This window comes from Actinia tenebrosa, unplaced genomic scaffold (assembly GCF_029948245.1).
Source record: "Actinia tenebrosa isolate PJP-AT-01 unplaced genomic scaffold, QUT_ActTen_1.0 PGA_scaffold13__45_contigs__length_12533684, whole genome shotgun sequence".
NCBI lineage: Eukaryota > Metazoa > Cnidaria > Anthozoa > Actiniaria > Actiniidae > Actinia > Actinia tenebrosa.
The window spans coordinates 11,179,355-11,201,003 of NW_028292573.1; the positions used below are offsets into that span (position 1 = coordinate 11,179,355).

Consider the following 21,649-nt stretch of genomic DNA (forward strand, 5'->3'; position numbering starts at 1 on the left):
TTTATGCAAATGAAGACGAATCTTTATCCGATATAAAATCACCTTCATGGTCATGATTTCTAGTGTGTTTTCTTCATGAATTATTAATGAGTTTTCTAAATATATATACAGCCATTTGCCAAAATTATGGCCGCTTCCAATATATATACAAGTATATCAAAAGCATATCAAATGTTATGAGATATCCTCCATTATATTTTTTTCGACTTGTCTATCATTAGGGCTTTCTGAAAAAAATATCAAGAAAGATATCCCGCCCTGTCTGATATACTTTCGATATACTTGTATTTATATTTGAAACGGCCATAATTTTTGCAAATGGCTGTATATATATATATATATATATATATATATGTTGCCCAAAGTAGACTGACACGGTTCTAATTTTTGCAAGGATTGACATCTTGCAGTGTTGCACCGTGTAACACCCTTTCGTGCAAATACATGAACTGATTAGTTTGAGGAAAAAGAGATGTCTACTCCGACCGATACTTTAATTGAAATCCAAAGTCTTTAAGGTGCAATTTGAGTAAAACGAAAGTGAAAATGATGTTTCTGGAAGGATGACGTCAGGGAAGGGCAAGAGTACCTCATTTTTAAGATCGCAGATCATCGAAAAGTGCGTCAGGAGTAACGCGCATTAGCAGAGCAGCAGTCACACGTTTGTCATTTCCATACAATTTCATACTATTTCACGTTTTCCAGTAATTGCCTTCGACGTTCTTGTCAAGTCTGTATTTTTATACAGTTGAAAAATTACAGCGAGTGTCCGTGGAGGAATCGTAAAGAAAGGATAAAAGTATGCAAAATGTGCAACTGAAACAATTTTCAGTAGACCTAGTTCTCGTTCATCTTCAGTTGTTAAACCTGATTTCAAGCCACAAACAAATCATTGATTAGTCATCATTGAATGAAAATTTGGGAACTTTGCTCAACAAGGTTTTAGTCTCAAGCATAACTAGTGAAAATTTGCAATGCATGGTTTGCTTTGTCACGGTATCTTGACGAGGCATGGTATAGGCAGGTCCAGTTCTTAGACTTTAGGCTTTCTGCGGTAAAATTATCAATTATTTTTGGTGACGCGGTACAAAGGTTTTGTCATGGAATCTAAGAATAGCCATGGTGGTCCTATAGAATTCCCTCAGTTTATATCGAGCATAAAGTGTATGTGCATAATTGACACAATCCACTAGCACAATGATTAGGATTCAAAAAATCTATTATTTCATTTGAAGAGATAACTAGCTCAAAACTAGTGTGAGCTGCGTCGGTGTTTCTAAAGAAACAGTAATGATAAAAGTATAAATTATACACCGTTTCTTTTTTCTTATTCTATCATATAAACACTTCTTTCTACCACCTCTTTCTCTTTTACCCCGACGAAGGACTGGCGTCCGAAACGTCAGTAAGTTTTTTCATCTTTTCACGGTGTATAATTTACTCTTTTATAATTATTATTTCAATTGACTGCATTTTGAACCCTGCTTCAAGTTGAAGGGCTGCTACTTTCTCAAAAATCGATTTTCTAGAGAATACTCTTCCATTATTCAAGCCGCTGCGTTCCAGGTCAGTACTTAGGATATTCGTCCCAAAAATCAATTCCTGGCCAGAAGTACAGGTATTTTAACAGAGTTGAATTATGCTGGGGCATTTGCTTCTTCCCTAAATGCTGGCTTTCACTAACTCTTTTTTTGACTTTGGTGATTAGTTCTAAAATGTGGTGACGACAAGCATATTTTCTGAACACTTCTACGATAGTCTGGATAAAAGGGGATCCTGTTTCCGAGTTACGGAATGCGTTAAATCCTACGTAACACGAGTAAAACTCTAGAATATCAGCGGTTTCAGGAATCGTGCTTGCATCGTTTGACTCTGATGTTGACGGAAAGGAATCATTGATTGCTGTCTTCATTTCATCTCCTGGAACATCAGAAAGAGGTACCCCACGATCCTTTCTTTTTCCTCGGCATCCTTGGAAAAAGAACAGCTTTGGCTTGCCTGCGAGACTTTTGCATCTTGAGTTCCAAAACAAGGAAACGATTAACGAGGGGGGAAGTCGTTTTCCGTCTGAGGCGTAGATACTGTCATTTTCTCCATGGCTCATGATGCAGAGAACAAAACAATCTGTCGTGCTAAAATCATATTCAGTGGAAATTCTATGCAGTTCCGCAAGGAGTTCATCTCCAGAAGTCCTGTTGATCGTTTCAACAAGGAAACCCAAATATTCAAACAAAAGGGTAAAATTTTCTTGATCCTTTTCTGATCCAAGACGCTCTTCCAACTTCCCAAACATGGGATGCCCAGGATCAATAGTGAAGTTTTTTATGTTGACAATCATCGCAACACCCCTTGGATAGAGGGTCATCTCGTAAACGTTATCTGTTCGATGTGGCTGATTTTCTGGAGCAATTCGCCTCATAATCGTAGGACGAACAAAAAAGTCCTAAAAAGAGAAAATAAAAGAAATGTAAATACAACATACTAGATAAAGCAGGTTTATCGTATGTACAACGTTTGTATCGTATTGATAATGCACATCACTAATCTAATCGATACTAGATGAATCAAGGTTTCAGACCACACACACACACACACACACACACACACACACACACACACACACACACACACACACACACACAAAAGAATCAGAAACTATTTATTTACATGATAAAATCATTGCGAATTTTCTATATGAATTCGTTTTAAAATGCTGTGTAACTCGCTTTCGGTTTAGAGCTTTCGGTTTGAAAAACAAAAACTCGAAAGTTAAAAGGAAAAACCGAAGAGTGAAAAACGAAATCTTAAAAGTTAAAAACAAAAACCAGTGGTGGTTTTCTTGGGCTTCCGTAAAAAAAAGGAGAAAAACCCGACTATAAATTCATTCATGCCCAGTATTGCAAAAATAAAAAGAGAATATGTTTTACCTCATCTTCATCTTCGTCGGAGCTTTTCAACTCTTCCGTACTTTCTGCTGATTGAAGAGGTGCGCAAGCTTGCCCTTAAAATATATAATTATATACGAATGTATTTACTTTAAATTGATTAAGGAATCTGGGGACAACTTAATCGCTAGAATTTCAATGCAAATGACGAGACTATGACATCATCCTCAGTTTTACCGCGCACCTTTTCAACAGGATTTTAAAACAACCCTTTTAGTCATAAGTGGAATTTAAATTAGAAAAACCAACTAACCTTCAAGTGAGTCAATTTCTTCAGCATTATTTGACTGCTTTGAACGTACAAGAGAAAAATAGAAATTTGTTAATTCTCTGAGAGTTTACTGGACACGCGGTACAAATGTATGTGGCATGCAACTCAGCTGTTGGGGCGGAGTTTTCGAGGTTTTTCATGTGTAACGAGTCTTTGCAATAAAACCACGATTGAATTCAGAAAAGCTGCCTACACTTTACAGACTACAGAAATGGTACAAGGAAAAACCTCCTTTCACTGGCTTTGAACATTATCCCTAAAAGGTACCAATTATTTATGATCTAAGTGACAGAAGTCAGATATATAATGAACCGAAAATAAATATCCTGCAGTTGGCGGTGTCAGTCACAAGAACAAGAACAAGAAGCTCCTACTTCTTTCCGCTGCAAAGGTGGACAACGGGCTATTAAGATTACGAAACAAACAAAAGTTTTGATCTGAACAAATTAATAGTGGCATATTTTTATATTAGAGTGGCGTGAACAATTCATTTTACAATCTCATATCCAGTCCATGGCCATACATGAATACGGGGGAAACTGTAGGTGTATTTCACAGAGGAACTTACGTCACTTTTGCAGCTGTCAACTTGGTTATCACCAAAAATAACGGTGATCTGTGAAGAGTAGAACAAAAATAAATCATAAGAACAAAACATAAATCATAATTAATCATGTTGTTGTTGCATAAGAAGCACAATAGACAGTGTTTCCTGTGTTGGGCGTCATGCTCCAGAAAAATCTTGACTTGGGTCGGAATAGCCACGAGAAATAAGTGTGACCAGCATACCTTACTACTTAAGCGTAAGTGTGTGAGCGTGGAGCGACGAGAACTCATGTGCACCCCTTGAGTCCTCCATTATGCCCCACAAATATGTAAGTTTTTTCTTAGTATTCACATTTAGAAGACGTTTTAAAACAGAAATATTTATTGATTCATCAAAAGCGAATCGTGTACTACTGAACGCTTATTTGAGAATCGTGTATCAAAGGACGCGGTATATAGTTGAATCGGAACAAGATTATAATTGCTTTACTGAAATAAATGACAAGTATCTGAGGAATTTTCTTCAATCTTTTCGGTTTTCCTTTCTCAAAAAAAATCAACACCGTTACTTGTTACCTTCTTAAAACAAGGGAGGAATCAGCAAACATTATAGATTTCGAGAAGTCCCTCTATTTCCCTTGGTCACTTTTAATGTCTGCTTTTCGTTAATTGGCCCAGTGAGGAGTGTTGGGATTGAAGGATGACGGAGTATATCAGCGGACTAGCTTATAATACCCCCTCGGCCAAATTAACCAAAGCAAACACCAAACAGTGACTAAGGAAAATACAGGAAATTGCAGTTTACAAACATTAGTAAGGTCACGACTTACTGGTAATTTTTTACGAGTATCCTCACGAAACTTTTTAAAGCCCTCAGTTATGAAATTTGACAGACCTTCTATCCTGTTCTTAAATAAGTCTGGTAAGGCTTCCAAGGTTTCCAAGGCCTCTTCTAAAAAATATCGCAAATGAAACCCACAGAATGATAAGGTTACAGCCAACAAAGAAATTTTTATAGAATAAGTAAGGTTACATTCTGTGATAAAAGTTAATAACTTCCTAGTAATACTGTCCATTTTAATGTATTTTTGTCAGTCAATTAAAATCTATTATAATAACCTGGCAAGGATTTTTTGACGCGCTTTTCTGTTACGGCCAATGTTCCGTCACCTCCCTCAGCACCCTCTTTAGCATCGTCGGTCATCACTGTACCAGCGGGTTCCCTCTCTTCTTCTTTTGATTCAAGGATGAGTGCAGCAGGGTTAAACCACAATTTCGTTTCTCCAACTTCAACATTTGCATCGCCTTTCTCATCGATTTCTGTTACTATCCCTTCTTGGCCGAGCACCTGCGGCACAACATTTATCCGAGTATTAGATTCACAGGGAGTCGAACAATTTATAGATAAAAGAAATCTGGAAAATATATCATTTATTAAGCAATTTTAAGACGAGGTTGAGTAAACTACTAGCCGAATGCCGAAGGAAGAGCAAACAATTGCTTGCGAGATACTAACAAATCACGATATTTTGTGATTAGCAAGTTGAATAATTGTTTTATTATTCGAGTTATTTTTTCCGTTTTATTTTTGCGTTTTGGCTGTTTTTGCTATCTATAAAACATACCAAGTCACAGGGAAAGGACTGAGCCATGTTGGCAAATGCAACGTTACTGCGCATGAGCACAGTATTCTTTGCTGCAAAACGGCTTTCCATTATAATAAACATGAGCAGAATATTTTTGTAGGTAGTTATTGACAGTTGTCTTGGTCAAGCAAAACGACCTTGTATTAATTGGTACACTTTTTTAACCTGTTTTTTTTAAATAAATTATATATTTTCCAGATTTTCTAGCACTTTTTTCTAAATTGGGCTCCCAGTAATTAGAACCTCTGTCAATAATTAGGCTACAATTTCTTGGAGTTTTAATATGCATACCTCCTCCATTTGGTCAATCCATCCTCTGTGACCTTCTTGTAGTATTTTTACTTTTTCTTTGTAAACAGAAATCGTGGCTCTGTCTTTTACCCTTAGATCATGGACCTGCACATGTACATAGCAAAGAAATGAATAGAAATCAAAACTAAACTACATTCTGGGAAAACGATTCAATCGAGTTAATTCCATTATGTAGCTAGTGTAATCAGCTTAATAGGGATGAAAATAATGTTTATGATTCAATGGTAATGATGGTGGTGATGGTGATAGTGGCAATGATGACAGTGATGGTGACAACTATTATAATGATTAAGATGATGGTGATGATTCAACGGTAATGATGGTGCTGAAGGTAATAGTGACTGATGATGGTGGTGGTGACAGCTATCATGGTGATTAAGATGATGGTGATGACAATGATGATCGGTGATGGTAATGATGACAATTTTCATGGTGATGAAGATGGTTATGATTCAACGATATGATGGTGTTGTTTGTAGAGACGATGATAGTGATGGTGATAATACCAATCTTGGTAAAGAAAGATGTTCAATGATGATGGTGGTGTAGTTGACGGTGATAGTGACGGTGATAATGCTGATGCCTATTCAGAATCTGACTGGCTATTGTTTTAAACCCAACCAAACGCTATTATATGATCAGTTGGTGTATTTTATTCATTTTTGTTCAGCATTACTTTAAGGACTACGTGACCCTTACCTTCGACAAAACGTCATGGGGAAACAGCAAAGCTTCTTTCAGTGTTTCATATTTAACCTCAACTCCATTGTCATCATCGTTTTCCACAATACCTACTTCAAATATTCCCTAAAACATTGTTTTCGTTAAAAAAAGGCAGAAAAAATTGAGAAATTAAAATTTAATAAGTTTATAAAAAATGCAAGTTCTACAATTATAACTATAAAACTTTATCATACCCTTTCCAGGTCATCATCCCAGTGACCATATTTAGTTTTTATAATTTGATGCAGATCGTTCGGGTCCAAGTGTATAATGACCTTGTCTTTAACTTGAAACCTTTCATTATTATTCACGGGAATCATCACGGGAATCACCGGAATCAGCAGGTGATCCCTGTAGTAGTAGATGTTAGGGTAAAATATACCTTTAGCTTGAACCTTTACAGCAGAGGATCTTTGTCCAACAGAGGTACTGTAATGTAAGTGATATTGGTAACATCTCAGAATCACCAAAAAAGGAGGGAAAGGAGAGATGGGCAAATGAAGGGATAGAAACATATTAGGAGGAAAGAAAGGAGAGGTGGGATAAGATGGAAGGAAGGATGGATGGATGGATAGATGATGGATGGATGGATGGATGGATGGATGGATGGATGGATGGATGGATGGATGGAAGGAAGGAAGGATGGATGGATGGATGGATGGATGGATAGATGATGGATGGATGGATGGATGGATGGATGGATGGATGGATGGATGGATGGATGGATGGATGGATGGAAGCATGGATGGATTGATGGATGCATGGAATGAAGGAAGGAAGGAAGAAAGCAAGGATGCAAGGGAGGAAGGAAGCAAGGAAGCAAGGAAGCAAGGAAGCAAGGAAGCAAGGAAGCAAGGAAGCAAGGAAGCAAGCAAGCAAGCAAGCAAGCAAGCAAGCAAGCAAGCAAGCAAGCAAGCAAGCAAGCAAGCAAGCAAGCAAGCAAGCAAGCAAGCAAGCAAGCAAGGATAAGATAGATAGGTGGATGGATAGAATGAAGAAAGGAAGGATAAGATAGATAGATGGATGGATAGAATGAAGGATAGAAGAGGGAAAGGTATTAAAAATTGGAAGAAAGAAAAGAAGAAAGGAGAAAGATTGACAATAAAGAATAAAGAAAGGTAGAACACGAGGCAGAGGAAGTAAGAATGTGAAGAAAGAATAGTGGAAATATTTAGTATATTTTTCAGATACCTTTGCTGATCGCAGTGATCATATCTCATGAAGTTATGAACCAATTCATGCACCTCATTATTATAGCATTGGGTGCACAAATCATAATCGTCACAATCTGTACATTTCCATCTTGTTCCAAGGAGAGGACTCTGTCCACATCCATCACATATCACATCTTTAAAACAAATACCTATAACAGTATAATGTATAGATGTTAACACTTGTTTTCAATCTACCGACTGTTAATGGTCGTTAATGATATCTTTGAATAAAACTCTGTATAAATGAGTCTGAGTTTCTTCATTGAAAATCAACCAAATTCCGTAGTATTATGGAACTCTTCAAGTTTTTTTAAAATTGCTTCCTTTACAAAAGATGGTATTGAATGAGACTAGGTAAAAGTACCAACCAACCATCCAACCAAAGAAGACAGTAGACAGATAGACAGACAGACAGACAGACAGAAAGGAAGGAAGGAAGCAAAGAAGCAAGCAAGCAAGGAAGCATGGAAGCAATCTGAGTATCGAACACATGTAAATTAGGATCAGTTGGGGGTGGGAATTATCTTACAGTTACTATGGGGTGGGGTAAGGATTTAGCTTGTAGTTTACACAAAAGTGTAAGAATAATGGGTATATTTAGTCGGAGGGGTGGGATATTACCGTAAATTAGATAATTGTAAATATCATATAGGGGTTGTTTTAAGGGTTGGAAACATGGGATAAGATTTTTATTGGTTTTATAGGGTTCTAGATAGGTGTCCCCAATTAGTTTATTTTGTTATAAGCTAGAACGACATGACACAGTAATAAAGTTTATTATTATTATTATTATTAAGGAAGGAAGAAAGGAAAGAAGGAAGGAAGGAAAGAAGGAAGGAAGGAAAGAAGGAAGGAAGGAAGCAAGGAGGGAAGGAAGGAAGCAAGGAAGGAAGCAAGGAAGGAAGGAAAGAAGGAAAGAAGAAAAAAAAGAACGTTCCATGACCCTTCATCTAATTGCAAATTAGAAGGCAAAATATTGTAGTTTTCCAACACCTACGTGTGCTAAAAGTAAGTGATTAGGGATGGAACATTAGATAACTGAGAGGGGGGGTAGGGGGGGTGTTGCATGAATTTATGTTGCAACAACCACTGTATGTATTTTTGTGTTTGCTCGATTGTTTCTTTACTGAAAGGAGAGATTGCGAGATATTTTTTTGCAGGTGAAGTGCTTGCTCGATATTTTTTAGGGATTCACTTAACCCCTACAGTTACTGGGTTAATTAAAAGTTTATTGTACCGACATTTTTTATATTTTATTCAGCAGTTCTGGCTTCAGAAGTAGGAAGCTTTTTGGCTCGGAAATAAAAACACTAAAAACACTTTTATTTACTCTTGGCTAGAATTGAGCCGAGGTCATACAAGGAAAAAAAACATGAATTTTATAATGATATTGAATGTTCATTTCTAAAAATAGAAAAGTACATCATCTCAATGATCCAAATTTTAGAGAAATCTTGGTTCTAAAATCACTTAGTTCAGTGTCGTCATAACAACAAGTCAAGTCAAGTCAAGTTTATTTCACACACAAAATTACAATACAAAATATAGGAAATATTACATGTATATAGAGTGAACAGTTATGAAAAATACAGAATAAATATTTACAAAGCGGAGATCAAGTTTAGTGTGTATGGCTGTTGAAAAAGTATGACCTATCGAGTCAACAGCCATCCATTATCTAGTATTAATAATATAAATAATGCAATATTTGACCAAGTTGTTTCTTCCTTAATGTTGTCAATTGAGTCACTTACCCGAAGGAGCTGAATCAAGGATCCGCAGATCATACTTTTCATCCAGTCCAAGTCGATAATAGGCTTCTTGTCCTGCGTCCCAGCAAACAACAACTGTTTGGTTTTTCAGTGGGCTACCATCGGAGAAGGTATCGGTGCTAAAGATTGTTCCAACACCTCCTCCTCCATCTTGGTCGCCCCACGTCCAGTCTGGTCCTCGAACAACTCGACATCCTACTAGTAACGGATCCACTAAGTAGTCAAGTCCTTAAAAGACTCCTCAAAGCGAAATATATTTTATTTACAGTGTGTTCAGAAGCAATTCAGTTTTCGGCTCAAAAGCTTCTAGCACAAGTTCCTAACACTAACAACAAGAGGTCTGAAAATAATCTAGGGAAAATTACCTAATTAAGGTAAGCCAATCGCATATGCATAATCGAATCCAATGAAAACAGATCATATTTCTGCCAATTTGACCCGAATTCTGGGAAATATTGCTAATGATGAATACCAATAACACTATAGATCCATGGAAAAGACAAAAGACAGATCAAAATACCCAAAACAATCACTTTACTCACGATTAGAACATTGTTTTAACTTCTCAATTTCTAAATATCGACGTATTATTTTATATAGCACATGGTTTAAATATTTTTTGAAAGTTCTTTATAGTTGATGACGTGCCAAAGTAACTTGGTAATAAAAAAATTTTCGCCAACATAAATTTATTGGAAAATAATAAAATTTCACAGATTTAAAGCCAAGACAATGTTAAAAAAAGTTTTTCAACAATCAAGTCCATACACATTTTGCAAAGGCACGCGAGGCACTCGAAGTTGGATGATATTTTGGCTCTCTCAGAGGGTCAATTTGCTCAAATTGGTTTTCCTCGTTTTTCTCGGAAATAAAGCGATATTTTGGCAAATGAAGTATACCACGGTTTATATCGTATCAAGGTCTTCCTCATACTAAAATGTGAGCAAATTCGATTTTTCGACTGTTGCAGGCGTATGTTCGATTTTTGCATGGCTGACATTCTCTCTTAACTGTATTTTTCATATAATGTGCTTGGATTATCCTGAATTCTAACAGTGTATTTTATCTTAAGATTTTTTAAATGTTTAGCCTATTACGGCCAAAAATCAAACAGTGCTATTTTTAGTTTTTGGCTTTTTTCTCCTCATCCTTGACTCGGAACCATCCTTGACCTTTTATCTTGTTATTCCTATTTAACTGGAAAGAAATAAAGTATGCTTGGCTGATCCATGCATGCATGATGCGTTGCTGAAACAGAGTACTAGTTTGAGAAGATAAATCGATAACTGAATGAATGAACTTTGTTATGTAGTTTGGGCTACCTGTGGTGGTCACGTGATTGCGGTGTGTGACCACATGGCGGGGAGCAACGTATGTAAAACGTTTTAGTTATAATAAAATAAGTTGGATAACACCACGATTACCGTTGAACCCTTAAACATAACATTGGCGACGAGGAGCGGAGTAATCGATTGGTAGAAATGAACGATAAAGCGACGGCAAGTGCCGAAAATCAACCTGGAATAAGCAGTCTTGGCCCAGCAATGGCGAGTTGTTTTGGAAGAATGAACGAGTTCAATCCCGACAACGAAGATTGGTTGACGTATGTGGAGCGGTTGGAAATGTTTTTCATAGTCAATAATGTCCCAGAGGGCAAAAAAGTCGCAAGTTTAGTTACCTTAATGGGAGGTAAGATGTATTCGTTGTTAAAGAATTTAACAGCCCCAACCAAGCCAACCGAGAAGTCCTATAAAGAAATAGTGGAAATCATGGCGAGACACTTGACGCCCAAACCCATTGTCACTGCTGAGAGGTATAAGTTTCACAAGTATGAGCAAGAGGAAGGCCAGTCTGTAAGAGATTTTCTAGCTAAGATTCAGAAACTAGCAGAAACTTGTGCTTTTGGAGCGTTTCGTGACGAAGCCCTGCGAGACAAGTTAGTTTGTGGTCTGAGAGACAGGTCCATCAAAAGGAAATTGCTGGGCGAAGAAGAGTTACCTCTCAAGAAAGCCATAGAAATTGCTGTGGGAATGGAATTGGCAAATAAAGAAATGAATCAATTTCGCACTGAATCATCCCCAGTAAATTATATCCAAAGGGAAGAGTGTTTTAGATGTGGAAGAAGTAACCATTCCCCAGAGAAATGCGTTTTCAAAGATGCAGAATGTCATGCCTGCAAAAGAAAGGGGCACATTAAGCCAAAATGCCCTGAAAAAGGCAAGAAGGGAACAAGAGTCAAAACACAAGATCTGAGGAAGCCAGTGGAGTTGAAAAAGAAGAAGAAAAAAAATTCTAGGATCAAGTTGGTTGGCCACCAAGAACAAAGTAGTGAGTCTAGTGAGTCTGAAAGTGGTGATAGTGACCAATATAATCCCGATGAACGGCCCATGTGGAACCTCAGTCTAGATAAAACCAGAAAACCTGATGCAATTATGGTCCCAATTACTATCAATGACACTCCCTGCGAGCTAGAATTAGACACGGGAGCTGCAGCCACTGTAATACCAGAGAAGATGTGGAAAGATCAGTTCGGAGCAAAACCACTACAGAGATCAGCTGTTATTTTAAAAAGCTACTCAGGTCATATCATACCAGTAGTAGGGGAGACCCTAGTTCATGTCAAGTATTCTGGTCAAGAAGCTGATTTGCCAGTAATCATTACTAGAGGTAAGGGAACAGCATTAATGGGGAGAGACTGGCTGGCAAAAGTGAGATTAAACTGGGAAGAGATAAGTAATATCTATCGAGTCAATTGTCCAAAGCCTACATTAGCTGATTTAAAGAAACAGTACCCAACCTTGTTTGATGGGAAACTGGGCACCATCAAAGGAGTTACTGCCAAACTCCAATTGAAAGAAAAGGCAACACCTCAATATTTCAAGCCACGCCCCGTACCCTATGCTCTCAAGGATAAGGTGGCTGAAGAGCTAAGTCGGTTAGAAAAAGAGGGAGTTCTGAAGAAAGTTGAAAGTTCTGACTGGGCTACACCAATAGTACCAGTATTGAAACCTGATGGTTCAGTCAGAATTTGTGGAGACTTTAAGGTAACATTAAACCTATACCTGGATGTACCTGAATACCCAATGCCTACCCCTGAAGAACTGTTTACTAAGTTGAATGGGGGTGAGCTTTTCACCAAGCTAGACCTCAGTAATGCCTATCAGCAGGTTCTTTTACATGAAGAATCACAGCCCTATGTGACAATCACTACTCACTTAGGACTGTACCGATACACAAGGCTTCCTTTTGGCGTAGCAGCGGCACCGGCATTATTTCAACAGATCATGGATAAGCTACTAGATGGTTTGAGTCACACTGGAGGGATCCTAGATGACTTGATAGTCACAGGAGAGAACACTCCCCAGCATACAAAAAATTTGCATGCAGCTCTGAAAAGAATGGAATCACGTGGAGTGAAACTGAAGACATCCAAGTGTAGTATCATGCAGCCCAAGATCGAGTATTTTGCTTTCGTAGTTGACAGAGAGGGAATCCACCCCTCGCCAGAAAAGGTACGAGCGGTGCAGAGGGTGCCAGAACCTAAGAACAAAACTGAACTGCAATCTTTTTTAGGATTAGTTAATTATTACAGAAAGTTTATTCCTAACATGTCCTCGCTGTCAGCCCCACTCAACCAGCTGTTGGCTAAGGATGTTCCCTGGGTTTGGAGTGAAGAATGCCTGCAAGCTTTTCAAGCCTTAAAGGACACGTTAACGTCATCCAAAGTGTTAGTCCATTACAACCCAGCACTGGAAGTACAATTAGCAGCAGATGCCTCTCCTTTTGGCCTAGGGGCGGTGATTTCTCATGTCAGTCAAGAAGGTGTGGAACGTCCAATTGCTTACGCCTCTAGAGCATTAACATCAGCAGAAAGGAACTATTCAGTGATAGAGAAGGAAGCCTTGGCCATAATCTTTGGCATAAGGAAGTTCCAACAGTTCTTGTATGGGCGTAGGTTCACACTTGTGACCGACCACCAACCCCTCACATTATTGTTCGGTCCAAAAAAGGGAATCCCAGCTATTGCAGCATCAAGATTACAGCGATGGGCGATACAACTGTCAGCCTATCAATATGATATCAAGTATAGGTCCTCCAAGAAGAATGCAAACGCCGATGCATTGTCAAGGCTGCCAGAAACAGAGTCAACCGAACTGGATTTCGAATTCGATGAAGCTGGAGCAGTCAACAAAGTACAGATTGAAAGAGTACCAATTGATGTCAACCTCCTACGCACAGAAACAGCTAGGGATCCTCTACTATCCCGAGTCCTGTATTGGACATTGCATGGATGGCCAGAGAAACATGAAGTGCCAGACAATCTGAAAAGTTATTTCACCAAGATAGAGGAGCTCAGTGTAGAAGATGGATGCCTGTTGCGCGGGACACGGGTGGTGATACCAGCAAAATGCAGAGATCGGGTGTTAGCTGAATTACACTTGAACCACCCAGGAATTGTACGCATGAAAGCTTTGGCCCGGATACATGTTTGGTGGCCAGGCCTAGAAACAGACATTGAACAGCTAGTTCGAAGTTGTGAGCAGTGTCAAAGCTCAAATAGTAGGGCACCAACTACCGCAGATAATCCCTGGATATGGCCCCATAAACCCTGGCAGCGACTTCACATTGATTATTGTGGTCCATTTCTTGGGGAGTCCTTCCTGATTGTGATTGATGCTAAAAGTAAATGGTTAGAGGTCCTACGTATGTCTAGCACTACTGCTGAAGCAACCATTGCTGCAATGCGTATGGTGTTTGCAACACATGGTTTACCTGAAGAACTAGTTTCAGACAACGGTCCACAGTTTATTGCTCAAGAATTCAAGGAGTTTCTGAAATGTAACAAGATCAAACACATCTTAAGTGCCCCATACCATCCCGCCTCTAATGGGGAAGCGGAAAGAGCGGTTCGAACCTTTAAACAAGCAATGAAAACTGTTAGAAAGGAGCCAGGAACACTAAATCAGAAGATAGCCTCTTTTCTTTTGAGTTACCGAACCACACCCCACACGGCTACTGGATATACCCCAGCTGAACTGCTAATGGGTAGGCGTATACGCACTAGACTAGATGTGCTACACCCTGACATGGCAAAGAAGGTTGCAAGGCCACAAAAAGGGCTTTGCAGTACAACACCAAAAAGACATTTTAGTGTTGGAGATCCAGTTTTAGTTCAAGATTACCGATCTAATACTAAGGAATCCTGGAGTCAAGGCGTTGTTCTGACCAAGCTAGGCCCAGTAACCTATCAAGTCCAAGTGGGAGAGTTCATTTGGAAACGCCACATTGACCAACTTAAAGAATTTACAGAAAATGTGTGGCCACCCAGGAGAGAAGAGTTCCCGGAGACGTTGGGAAACTCTTTGTCACCTGTACCTCAAAGGGATGTCAACCCATCTGTACCACAGGGGTATGTAAACTCACCAACACAACAGCTGCCAGTACCCCAAAGAGATAGAGCTCTGCCAATCCCACCTATACCAGTCCAACCTGAAGCGAAAGGGCAGACCCTCCAAGAAACCCCCTCAGAGGTGATATCAACAAGAGATGCAGCAGGGAAACCAAGTCCTAAACCACCTTCATCAGGTCGACGTTACCCACTACGAGCGAGGAAACCACCTCAGCGTTTGATCACAGAGTCATAGGAACATTTGACATTATGATTTAATTTGTTTATATTATTGGAACAGTTGTTGATTGTTTAGAACATTGACTTTCATAAGGAAGGAAGGAGTGTTATGTAGTTTGGGCTACCTGTGGTGGTCACGTGATTGCGGTGTGTGACCACATGGCGGGGAGCAACGTATGTAAAACGTTTTAGTTATAATAAAATAAGTTGGATAACACCACGATTACCGTTGAACCCTTAAACATAACAAACTTTATTTCATCAAGAGGGTAACACACCCGGGGGGGGGGGGGGGGGGGGGGTACTCCCCTATATTTGCTATACGGGTATGTGCCGCCCTATAGGGTATGGTTTTTCGGCTTTTGGGTCTGAGGTAGGGTATCATTTTTTGACATTTTGTCTGGGATAGGGTGTCATTTTAGTCTGGGATAGGGTTAACGATTTGGTCGTTTTTGTCTGGCGAATACGCTACGCTTTCTGCCGACACAAAAACAATAAAAACGTTAGTAAATATTGATTGCAATCGATTGTAAAACCGTATTTTCCGTCTTTTAGTCTGGGATAGGGTGTACAATTCTTAGTTTTAGTCTGGGGTAGGGTATGTAAAATCAAAATTTTAGGTCTGGGATAGGGTCAGGGTTTTGAGGTCCTGGCGGCACACCCCTACCCAAGTTGGGGTGGTAGTACCCCCCCCCCCCCCCCCCGGGGTAACACACGACAGTTATACTCTTTAACAAAATAATTTTGATAACCCAGTGGCCCTAAACCTTCTTTACCATCTCCACTTATTTCATTGTTTAGCTTTTCCTTAATTTAACTAAGGATAAATCGAATTCCGAGCTACGAACAAATCAGTAGTCATGTCAAGTATTTAGTGAAATTTGGGCACTTATAGTTCAACAAGGTTTGATTCTCACGTTCAACTAGTGAAACATTTGGAATTCGCCACTTTAGAAATGAGCGGTAACCTGGGTCGAGTTTAGGCACGCCAAGGCGCTTGGGATCGTTACAAGGGACACCTGCATACAAACAAACATGGCAGAGTGCGCAAAAAATATATATAACACATAAAAATTGAAATAACTGTCACTGAGAATGATATACCTGGCGCAAAGCTCCTCAAAAGTGTTGAAGATTGTATCTCTGTACCCTGTAACAATCCCAAGCGTCATTGCGTGCCTTAACTCGACCCAGGCTACTACTCGTTTTTAAAGTGGCGAATGGTTTGCTTTGGCACGGGATCTTGACGAGATATTAATCGAGCAATTATTTTTTTCAACACGTTACGTCTAAGAGCAAATTAAAGCTAGTTAAAATACACCGATCAGGAATCAAAATAAAAACTTTAAAATGAGGAGTCAATAGACCAGTTTCGAATTCCAAATTACCGCTGTCTTCCTTGATTACAGACTCATTTGCACAGGGTTAGCCTCGTATCAGTGTTTAAATATTCACAAATACCAACGGTAAAGTAAAGAATGCACAACTTCAACAATACAAACACTTTGAAACTCGACGGACCTTGACTTGAACACGTGAATATTCTGCACAAACTCGAGGCTAACCCTGTGCAAATGAGTCTGTAATCAAGAAACACAGCGGTAATTTGGAATTCGAAACGGGTCTATTGAGAGAAAATCACAAGTGATCAGCTATCGCATTCGCTCCGATACGAACGAGAAGTTTATAAAGTTGATTAACTGTCAAGTGCGCTCCGTACTCTTTTAAAATAGCCATGGAATGGTTTGAAGTTTTGGCTTCGAAAAACTGGATATCAATGGGAGTTGCTCCCAGTTCTTGTGCAAGGGGTTTCCACTTCTCTGTCACTAAAATAAAGGAAAAGAATACGAAATAATGAAGCAGTAACTTTATAGTGCAGTTTTCGTACGACTGTGAAAAGCTCAGTACGGCGTATGACTGTGAAAAATTCACGGCACGAGCACGGCCATGACACGGCAAGGGATACGCCAGGCCAATCACATTGCACGAGAATTTACTCTCAATCCAATCAAATACCCGGAACACGGCATAAACACGGCGCGGACACGGTCACGCCAAGGTCACGGCAATGCCAGACCAATCATATTACGCGTGAAAAAATCAGCCAATTAAAATTTTAGAAAGCGTCACGGTCACGGCACCTCTTGCTTACGGCACTGAGCTTTCACAGTCATACGAAAACTGCACTATATGTTCATCTTACAGTTAAGGATTATACTTGATTACCAATCAAAGCACGCAAGCTACCCACGAGGAATTAAGACAAAAGGAAAAAGAGAAAGAAAGTACGCAGTACTGTTTCAGGTATTTTTGCTAAAGATTACCTGAAAGGTGGCGAGTTAATCTACTCTTTCTATCGAGCTCCAAGTCCTTTACTAAAGTATTGCCATCAGACACAGGACCTGGAGAACATGTTATAAAAACCGATAAAATTAATGAAAAATAAATAAGATACGACACCCTGTGTTGTGGAATTCCATCGATTGAATTCAGTTCAAACGCCCTGATGGTCACGTGATTATGAAAAAAGGGTGGGTGATTATCTTGGGCTTTCTTTGTTTCTCATTTAGTATAGCCTTTTCAAAAAGGATGAATGAATAGGAATTTGGGGTGTTGCGGAGGGTGGAAGTGAACCGGAAAAAAACCCTCGAATCAAGGGAGAAAACCCAGCAGCTCTACTCACCTTTGATATCCAGTGGAGAAATCTAACCCGAGACCCCAGAGGGAGAAGCGAGTACCGTTGACTCCAACCCAAAGGGTTAAGTAATATGTAAATATTGATGATGGTGCTACTTGACAAACATTATGTTACACAAATATCGATAACTGATAGTACAGTATGTCAATAAAACAAAGAATTTGATGCCTATTACACCTATTTTCAAAATTACGCGACCAGCGCTGCTCACGACTCGTCTCGTTTTCTGTGTTTTCGCTGCCGTCAATCAAATATGAAAACGGCTTGCTCTTGCAAAATCCTTCCTTGGTAAGTTCTGAAACGAAGCAAACTTGTCTTTCTTTCTGTAATATTCAAACGGTTGAAACTTTGAGATCATTTTAAGGCTTTTTTGAATGAAAGCTAATCGTGCGAAGTTTGATTGACGGCAGCCAAAACACAAGAAATACCTTTTAAGTGCCAACTACACAGGTCGCGTAGTTTTGAAGATAGGTGTAAACAGAGCGTAGCACTTTTAGTGCAAGTTAGTGCAACCAATCAACTCCAGGCTTACCGGTCATGCCCTCAGGTAGTACCATTCTTAGAGCATCTACAATATCTGTTCTACCAAGTTCCTTAAGCATGCGACAGAATATGCGGCACTGCTTCATGACGTCTGGAGGAGGGTCTCCTTGATTTACTGATCTCATCACATTCAAAATGCTGGGTAATTTATCGGCTACTTCTTCGGCACTAATCGTTAGTAGCCTCTCTTCCGGGCCGAAGGATGAGATAATATGGGTTATCTGGTTTTCTGAATGTAGAAAAGACACATTAAACGACCGCTGTTGCTGCTGTTAAAACTTTTTCTGCTGTTACTGCTGTTTCTTCTAGCATCAATGCTTCTGCTTCTGCTTCTGCTTCTGCTTCTGCTTCTGCTCCTGCTTCTTCTACTTCTACTGTTACTGCTACTACTGCTGATGCTGGTGTTTGTGCTGCTACTGCTACTACTGCTGATGATGGTGCTACTGCTACTGCTACTGCTACCACTGCTGCTGCTACTGATTCTGCTTTTTCTACTGCTACTACTGTCCTTTATGCTACTATTATTGCTGCTGCTGCTGCTACTGTTTCACATTCTGCTTCTGTTTCTTCTACTACTGCTGCTACTTCTTCTGTTCCTTCTACTGCTACTGTTGCTGCTTCTGTCCCTTTTACTACTACTCCTGTCGCTGTTATTCCTCCTTTTCCTTGTACTGCTACTGCTGCTGCTATTTTTCCTACTGCTCCCTTCTTCTTTGTAATCTTTTATTGTATATACCTTGTCCTTCATCGCTGTCCTCTTCATTATATGATTGCTGCAGCGACAAACTTGCAAAATCATCTGAAAAATCAACAAGAGGTGTCAAAACAATATATTCAACCTAGTATTCACTCGCTACTTTGACTATATATAAAATATAAATATATCTCCATAAATGATTAAGTTTATTTAAAGAAAATATGGTTACTACACAATTTGAGTATATAAAACGCGCGCGCGTGCGTCTGTACAGTGATATAAACAGGCCTGGCGCTGCAGAGCACGAGAGAAGCAAGCTTAGAAAAACGAGGCGTACCCAATTGTTTCCCTTGCTTTTCGAGCGCTCTACAGCTCCCAAAGAGTTTATATCACAATGCAGAGAAATAGATAGAAAAGCAGCCGTTTTATATTGCTTTTATAAAATACTTTTAAAGAATTTTGTGCGAGCGTGTCTCTGTCTTCTGATACGAACACGGCAGGCAGGCAATCAGCGTGCGCGTTATATATTCCCAAATATTTGAAAAATTAGGTATAATTTATCAAGTACGTAACCTTTATTATTCTAAATTATACAGTGGCGGATGGCTGCGGGCCGGGGTGTAAGAACCCTTTGTTAATCCGAGGATATTATTTAAGCGCAAACACAAAGTGCTAATTTAAATTGAACTTTAGAATTTGTTCGCTTAATTATCCTATAGTAAACTGGTTGATTATTTGTTAAATAGTTGTGTGTTTTCTTTGTCTTTAGAGATCAAGGGTTGACGCTCTATGTTTAAAAATCCTAGATTTGTTGTTGTTGTAAATTTGTTGCATTAGATATTTTTCTCTTATTCTCTCTATTTCATTACACACACCGAACACATAATTTATTACTACTATACTAGATTTGTTGTTGTCGCTCTCTCGGCTAAAATGCAATCCTCAATAACGTCTGATGTGCACTAGATAGGACGAACAATTATTATCTGTACGGCTTCCTTAGTCTGAGTCTAACCTGATTAAACACATCCACAGTTATTGCTTATTCTTACTTTTCATAAATAAGGCGAAATGCATGCTTTGACACGCTTCACTTCATGTGGCAGTACATACCTTCTATACAAGCAAGTTCCCTCATAAATCTAAGGAGTTCCAGACGGTAGTTCTGTTATTAATAAAATTCAAATTCATCTTAAAGCATTTAAACTGGAGACAAGGGGAGAGAGAAAAGGGAGTCGAAGAGCGTTGAGGGGACGAGCTAAGAAAAAGCAGAAGACGACGACAGAGAGAGGAGAGTAGAGGCGAGGTTAGACGAGGCAAGGCAGGGTTGAGGTGAGGCAAGGCAAGATGATGTGAGGCAAGATGAGGCAAGATGAGACGAGGTGGATGGCAAGATGAGATGAGACGAGGTGAGGTGAGGCAAGATGATGCGAGGTGATCTGCTTGAGGGTGAGGCAAGATGAGGCGAGGCAAGGTAAGATGACGAGAGGTTGAGGTGAGGCAAGATGAGACAATGCAATGTGAGGTGAGGTAAACCGGTTCAAGTGAGGTGAGATGAAGCAAGCTGGCGAGAAGACAAGACAAGAATGGACGGAGAAAAGTAAACACAGAGAGAAGACAAGACAAGAGGAGAGGATAAGGGACGTTAATAAAGGAGAGGAGAGGAGAGAAGATAATAGGAGACGAGATAAAGCGAGATGAGATGAGACATTTTTACCTCTGTTGTTATGTTTTCCTGAACATCTAGCTTACAAATGAGGTCATTTTTCAGCAAACTCATTGTTGGGGTAGAACGAACACTAGGAGGACTGCATTGTCAACATCAGCCTGAATTGTTTCTTGTTTTCTTTCGATACTTAATTCTCTTATGTAAGATTCGTTGTATAGAAATCTGAGGTGAAAGTAAACACAGGAGAATTAGTGAGTGAGTGGGTGAGTGATCATGGTGGACGGATGTGAAGGGGGTTGGAGAGTGAGAAAGCGAGGAAGGGAGTGTGGAGGTTATAGGAAGAGGGTGGGTAAGTTAGTGTGTGGACCACGGACAAAATGGACAAGGGGCTTGAATATGTGTCCTGGGTTGATGAGTCAAAAAGGGGGGTGAATACGTAAGAGGTGAGTTGGTGAGTGGTCATGGTTGGGTGGGTGAGTGAGAAAGTGAGTAAGGAATAGATAGATAGTAGGTGAGTGATCATGGCAACCCGATTAGCTTCAGTTGGTAAGAGCGTCGGTCTGTTGTGGCGGGACCGGTCGTGGTTAAGCCCAGCCTCGCCGGACCAACACTACAGTTCTTAAAATACTGAGGAGAAGGGTTCTGCCTTTGAATTATAATCTGCAATGGTAAGACTTCAATCTTCTCGACCGGCCCTGTCTGTCTTCCTAGAATAACCCTGTATAAGGCGGACTTAAAGATCTTGACCACCATATTCAGTTCCCGTGCTAAACTCTACGGTCCATGTAATGGCTATGCTGTTTGTGGGTCCCCTGCCCTCATGGGGAAAAGCTATTCATTTATGGGTGGGCGAGACGCAGATTTGGGAAAAAGGTAGGGAATAGATAGGTGAGTGTCCTGGGTTGGTATAGTGAGTAAGTGGATGGGCAGTTACACTGTGGGTGATGGTGAAAAGTGGACATAACTGAGAGAGTTGGTTATCAA

At 39.7% G+C, this 21,649-nt stretch overlaps 2 protein-coding genes across 4 annotated transcripts; both read right to left on the reverse strand.

Annotated features, from left to right (window-relative positions):
• Positions 1–1,201: 1,201 nt before the first annotated feature.
• LOC116290769 (caspase-8-like) lies at positions 1,202–9,753 on the reverse strand. Of its 2 annotated transcripts, none has more exons than XM_089028795.1 (11): positions 9,412–9,753; positions 7,635–7,806; positions 6,638–6,872; positions 6,420–6,527; positions 5,700–5,804; positions 4,882–5,110; positions 4,593–4,714; positions 3,785–3,832; positions 3,199–3,232; positions 2,928–3,001; positions 1,202–2,443 (listed from the first exon to the last, which is right to left on the reverse strand). In XM_089028795.1, exons 2-11 carry the CDS (start codon positions 7,661–7,663, stop codon positions 1,568–1,570), a joined length of 1,860 nt encoding a protein of 619 aa, XP_088884921.1. In that variant the 5' UTR covers positions 7,664–7,806; positions 9,412–9,753; the 3' UTR covers positions 1,202–1,567. The 2 variants fall into 2 exon arrangements, with proteins under 2 accessions (XP_088884921.1, XP_088884920.1); XM_089028794.1 differs by having other exon boundaries at positions 3,199–3,235.
• Positions 9,754–15,075: 5,322 nt separating this feature from the next.
• Positions 15,076–20,881, reverse strand: LOC148911836 (uncharacterized). 2 transcript variants are annotated; one of them, XM_089028796.1, is made up of 6 exons: positions 20,714–20,881; positions 20,110–20,161; positions 19,036–19,098; positions 18,289–18,528; positions 17,383–17,460; positions 15,076–16,884 (listed from the first exon to the last, which is right to left on the reverse strand). In XM_089028796.1, the coding sequence occupies exons 1-6, from the start codon at positions 20,774–20,776 to the stop codon at positions 16,697–16,699; spliced, it is 684 nt and encodes a 227-aa protein (XP_088884922.1). In that variant the 5' UTR covers positions 20,777–20,881; the 3' UTR covers positions 15,076–16,696. The 2 variants fall into 2 exon arrangements, with proteins under 2 accessions (XP_088884922.1, XP_088884923.1); XM_089028797.1 differs by lacking the exon at positions 17,383–17,460.
• Between the last annotated feature and the right edge of the window lie 768 nt (positions 20,882–21,649).